Source organism: Cibotium barometz, chromosome 10, assembly GCF_041138505.1.
Source record: "Cibotium barometz isolate CiBa-2024 chromosome 10, ASM4113850v1, whole genome shotgun sequence".
Classification (NCBI taxonomy): Eukaryota; Viridiplantae; Streptophyta; class Polypodiopsida; order Cyatheales; family Cibotiaceae; genus Cibotium; species Cibotium barometz.
In genome coordinates, this window is record NC_141055.1 from 6003876 (window position 1) to 6009655 (window position 5780).

Consider the following 5780-nt stretch of genomic DNA (forward strand, 5'->3'; position numbering starts at 1 on the left):
CCACTCTATTGTTTGAGAATGGTGCAACACTTAAGAGAGAACTTGAAGAGGATCTCATCTTATTTTTCTACAAGGCAAATAAAAGTGAGGTGCTATATGTGGGAAGAAAGCCTCCAAAGAGGTGAGTGATTTGATGTAGTTTTTGCTACCTTTTGATGTGTAAATGGTTGGTTAGCTACATAACCTAGTTATTTATATAATAATACATGACCTTTCCCCCCAAAAAAGGCAACACTGATCTAAATGTGTGCAACTAAAGAGATTTTAATGAAAAGTACCGTTCAATGACTCAATTTCATTAATTATTATTATTATTAATAATAAACATGCAACTTAGCTAAGTTAATCTTAATGTATGCAGTTCAATTCAATTTGGCCTTAAAAATGCAAAAGACTTTAATCGTAGGAAAATACATAAAATGTTTTTTTTAAAGGAACATAGAATAGTTATATTAAGATCTTAACATCAGTTATATACAAGAGCCATTTGTACCACTCTCATCTCCCATGAACTTCATCCCACCTTTTCACTCCCTTGAAATGGTTTTTTCATGTGGAAGACAAGGTTATACATGTTGAGGAGGCCTCCTTGTAGCTTGGCTCTTACTCTTGCCTCTGTTTCATCAAGGCAAACCCACATCCTCTGCAAGGATTAGCTAATAGCAACCCATGAACTATTAGCCCAAAATGGGTTATCATCCTCTCTATAGTGTTCACGACAAGAGCTCAATGGAAGACATGATGATAGATGAAATTAATAGTTGTTGTGTGTCTTCTCTTCATTACTTAGGTTTTGAAGCAACTCAATGTTGGCTTGGTAGACACATGCAAAACCCTTAAGACTATCTCTCTCTCTCTCTCTCTCTCTCTCTCTCTCTCTCTCCAAACATGCACACAAAACAAAAAAAGAAAAGTGAAAAGATTGGTGCTCTTCAAAGACTGATCTTTGTATGGAACCCAGATGACCATGTCTTTGTATGGAACCCAGATGACCAAGCTTGCAATAATACAACATAACAAAAAGTAACCACGATCATTTGCCCATTCGAAGCAAAAACCTTGGTCCTGATTTAAAGGTCTGAATTAGAAATGAGGGAATGTTTTTCCTTTTATCTTTTTCCGAGACAACTGGCCCCTTTTCTCTCTCTCTCTCTCTCTCTCTCTCTCTCTAGAGCTCTCTCGGCGGGTAACTGGTTTTTTCTATGATTCTATGATAGAGATGGCTTTGAATCCCCTCGTAGCTTTGCTGTAACCCTGATTATTCTATGGTTGCATAGCCCCCTCCCCTTCCCTTGCCTCTTCATCGGACGCGGCTATGGCGTTGCTTGCCGGTGGAGGCCCAGCGAGTCTGTCTGCAATAACTGACGACCCGTACAGCACTGCCTCCAACAGTGCTATTCTAAAATCAGGTTTTCAACCTGAATTCCTCAATCCAGAAATTAGGGTTTCAGCACGCCTTCAGAAATGCTGGACCCTGCACAGGAAAGCCCACTGCAGCAGAAGCAGCTTCCATGCTGGAAAGGCATCGGCAAGCCTGGGGACTTCTCAGTGGATGGAGATGGAGCGCCTTCAAGAAGGCGCAGGCTCTGCAGAGAAACGCATACCATCAGAAGAGCTTTCTTCCTTAGCTAACCCTGATTCGCAGACAAAACTAGGGTTAGGGCTTGATACGCATCCTTCTGAGACTGAGAACGCAGAGAGAAACTCTAGATTGTATGAGCACCAAGGCAACGCAGAGAGAAAACCTAGGATTTACGACCTAGTCCTTCCCGCCAGGCTTTTCCAGGGGAAGTACGACCGAGAGCTCGAAGTGGCCGTACGAGCTGTGCAGTTGGCTTGTATCCTCACCCAACGCACTCAAGAAAGGCTTCTGCGGAACGAGGAGAAGGCTGATTCGAAAACTGACAGGTCCCTTGTCACAGTTGCAGGTGAATTCTTGTGTGTTTCTGCTTAGCATGATGACGTATTTAATTGATAATAGCAGCCTGTTTTCTTCAAAGTTGGTGATTTGTATTGGAGATAATCTGTATGTGGGCAATGAATGCGATGCTTTGATATGCTGACGATGGTGGCAGTGATGAGGACATCAACCTCCATTGGAGGTAGAATAGGGTGTGAAATAGGATACGGTAGGATATGGTATGACATGACAATGCCGATGATGGTGGTGGTGGTGGTGGTCACTGGTGATCAACCCTTATTGGGGGAAGAATAGGGTGGGTGATATGGTATGGTATGACCTTGCAATGCTGCTGATGGTTCTGGTGGTGATATCAACCTCCATTGGAGGCAGAAAAGGTTATGGGATATGATATGATATGCATGACAATGCTGATGATGGTGGTTGTGGTGGTGATATTGACCTCCATTGAAGGAAGAATAGGGTGTTGAATATGGCAGGTGTTTTTAATTGACACGACTAGTTGTGTTTCAAGGAAGAATAGGGTGTTGAATATGGCAGGTGTGTTTAATTGACACGACTTGTCGTGTTTCAAGTACATTCTTTCCACTGGAGGCCAAAGGGGGTCTCTCTCTGCTCTTTGAGAGTTAGAGAACACTTCCAGGTGCCACTGGCATCTTGTCAGATTGCTTCACAGAATGCTGGCTAGCTAGCTACCTGGTTGTATGGGACGCCAGGCCTTGGGTGAAGAGCTAAGCCAGGTGTCTGTCTAGCCTTGGGATGGGGGAGGCTCCCAAGGGGTGCTATGGCTGGTACGTGAGCTTGCCAATAAATGAATGAATGAACGAGTTCTGTGGGCAAAGCTGGGCATTGTTGGGCAGCTCTAATTGTAGTGGAGAAAGGGACCATGCTATGAAAGAAACTATGTCCAATTCTGGAGACTTGTAATTTGGATACTCCACATGAATCTAAGTCTACCATTTGGAACATAAGTGCTGCATCTAGTTATATATGCTTTTCTTTTGCACACTGTATCGGCCAACATTCGGTAGTTTTGGTAACATGAGGGCTTTGTAAGCCCTGCCAGCCTGTGTGTGTGTGTGTGTGTGTGTGTGTTGTTTACTTCTCCTGTTAACAAACAAGCATTTCCTTTTCACCCTGCATTCTTTCATCTGCATGTTCTCCCAAACACATCAATAGCAGGACTATATCTCCCAGGCTATTTGCCCTAGTCTTGTTAGTGTTGTTATCATAACTCTAATGGTAACGTTTGGTTATAGCTTAACAAAGGCCTGATCTAGGTCTTAATCTTTCTAACTCATATAGAATTTAGGTGTGTAAACATGTGCCCTTCTTTCCACTAGATCTTAGAGAAGGTTTGAGAATTCAACCGCATAATGGAGTTGCGCTGGGAGATAATGGAGTCAGTCAGAGAAAGCCTCAAAGTGTGCACCTGGCTAGCCCTTAGGTACAGGGTTGGCATCAAGTCGAAGGAAGGGCATAGGTTTGAATTGAGCAAGTGTTTTCAGTCTTGTAATTCTTGTGTGACAAGCCTAAAAGAACAGTATGAGATTGCATCATCAATATCATGTATCTCACATTGTGGCCGCTGGTGGTTCTTCTCCACCACCTGTCCAAAGCTTTGTTTTGGCAATCCTCTAGAGCAGATTGTGCCACACAAAATTAAGCATGGTAGGCTCACAGGTGGTGATGTTCGTTACCTGACCAAGTTCAAGACGGGGAAACACACATGAGCCTGCATTGTTTGGCCAAGGATTTTTAACACGGCTATCCGACGTTGTTCGACCCTTCGCCAACAAGATAAGCAGGAGGGGATGTCACATGCACACATTTCTACTCTATTGTAGCATTAATCGGGTATATTTGGAAGTGGTAAAATAAAGAGGGACACTAGCTATGCCAACTCGGTCAGTAGAACTTTTGTGCATGTGAGGGTAAGTTTGATTGTCCATTTTAGTAATAATTGCAACAGGCTATATTATTTGTGAATGTGTGCAAATTAGCAAGTGATAGATCTCTTTCTTTGTTATGGCTTATGGAACAGATTGGGGAGTACAGGCAGTAATCAGCTGGGTTCTCTCCCAATCATTCTGTGACGAAGAAGTCTTTATGATTGCTGAAGAAGATACCAATGCTTTGAAAGGGATGGATGGAATCCACATGCTGCAGCGGGTGGTAAATGCTGTGAATGAGTGCCTCAGCTCATCTCTGGTCGTGGGATTGAATTGTCCGGATCATCCTCTGGGTTCCATTGATGTCCTCAAAGCTATAAACAAGGGCTCATCGAACGGTGGCCCAAAGGGCAAATACTGGGTCCTTGACCCAGTGGACGGGACCCTTGGATTTGTTCGTGGTGACCAGTATGCGATTGCCCTCTCTATGATTGAAGACGGCGAAGTGGTTCTTGGAGTTTTGGGCTGCCCGAACTTCCCTATGCGGAAAGAGTGGCTGTGTTATCATCACAAATATTATCGTTTCCTAAGCAAGTTTTCTCCACCTAGTCCTAATGTGTGGCACAAAGGGTGTATCTTCACGGCTCAAAAGGGAGGGCGAACCTGGATGCAGCCTTTGATCTGTAATCTGACAGATCCGAACATCATGAAGCTGGCCAGGCCTGTGTCTGTCTCATCGATTTATGATCCCACAGAGGCAACCTTCTGTGAACCTGTTGAAAAAGCCAACTCGAGTCATTCCTTTACAGCAGGGCTGGCATCAAGCATTGGGCTCAAGTAATACACAGAACAACCTTAGTTTTTGATGATTTTGGCCTGGCACATGTTTAGCCTTTAGCTTGGCATTGTCTTATCATTATGGTGCATACAATTGCATCTTTGATTGGTCTTTTCTTTGTGCAGGAAACACCCATTAAGGGTGTATAGTATGGCAAAGTATGGGGCCATTGCACGAGGTGACGCAGAGATCTTTATGAAGTTTGCAAGGTCAGGTTACAAAGAGAAGATCTGGGATCATGCAGCGGGTGTGCTCATTGTTCAAGAAGCCGGTGGTGTTGTGACTGATGCTGGGGGTAAACCTCTAGATTTTTCACAAGGAAGGTATCTGGAGGGATTAGATAGAGGCATCATTGCTTGCTCAGGCAAGATGCTACATGATAAATTGATGGAAGCTGTTGATGCAAGCTGGGACTCATCTCGATTGTAGTTCAAATGCACTATGCAAGGCATATGCTCACAGGGATTGTTACTTGATAATGCCCTTAGACAAGGGATCCATTACCTTGGTGTGGACAGAGAATTTTGTAGGCAGGACTTGACTTTCCTTAACTCTCATGTTTTTAGTAGGACCCAGCTTCTTAAGAATAAGGTCAAACTGGCTATGTTTAAGTGGCTCTTTCAATGGTGGTTGAAAGCAGGTTTTCTGTTGCAGTCTTTACATGGATCCTTATTTTGACAATGCCAAGGAAGTTTGTGAACCATAAAAAAGGCATTGCTTAGGTTCTTTGATAAACTGACTCCCATTCCCTCCCCCATCACTAACACTACACACGTGTGGATGTCTGTATGTCTTTTGACGGAGGTAGGAACTTTATCAATGTAACTTTGTTAAAATGGGATATCTGCAAGCAAGTGACCCTTTGGATTGTATTGTTACATATGATATTATTAATGTGAGACAATTGAGCATGTGGCTGGCGGGTGGAAGCCGACTGTGTGTTAGGCTCTCCGCTTGATTAATTATAGGTAGGGTAGTAGTAAAATCATCTCATTTTGATCCAGCGTGTGGCTTTACCATGCAATTAAGGTTATACGTGACGCTAACCACATGGTTAGTTGGGCCTAATTTGGACATTCAGGATTAGTGCAGCAGGCTATGATAATGCGTACAAAGTGTTAGCCCATAA

The 5780-nt window shown here is 43.4% G+C and overlaps 1 protein-coding gene across 1 annotated transcript; it reads left to right on the forward strand.

Moving 5' to 3' along the window:
- Positions 1–1089: 1089 nt before the first annotated feature.
- On the forward strand, positions 1090–5562 carry HL (HAL2-like protein). The gene is made up of 3 exons (XM_086803557.1): positions 1090–1928; positions 3966–4650; positions 4777–5562. Exons 1-3 carry the CDS (start codon positions 1316–1318, stop codon positions 5078–5080), a joined length of 1602 nt encoding a protein of 533 aa, XP_086659683.1. The 5' UTR covers positions 1090–1315; the 3' UTR covers positions 5081–5562.
- The last annotated feature ends 218 nt before the right edge of the window (positions 5563–5780 follow it).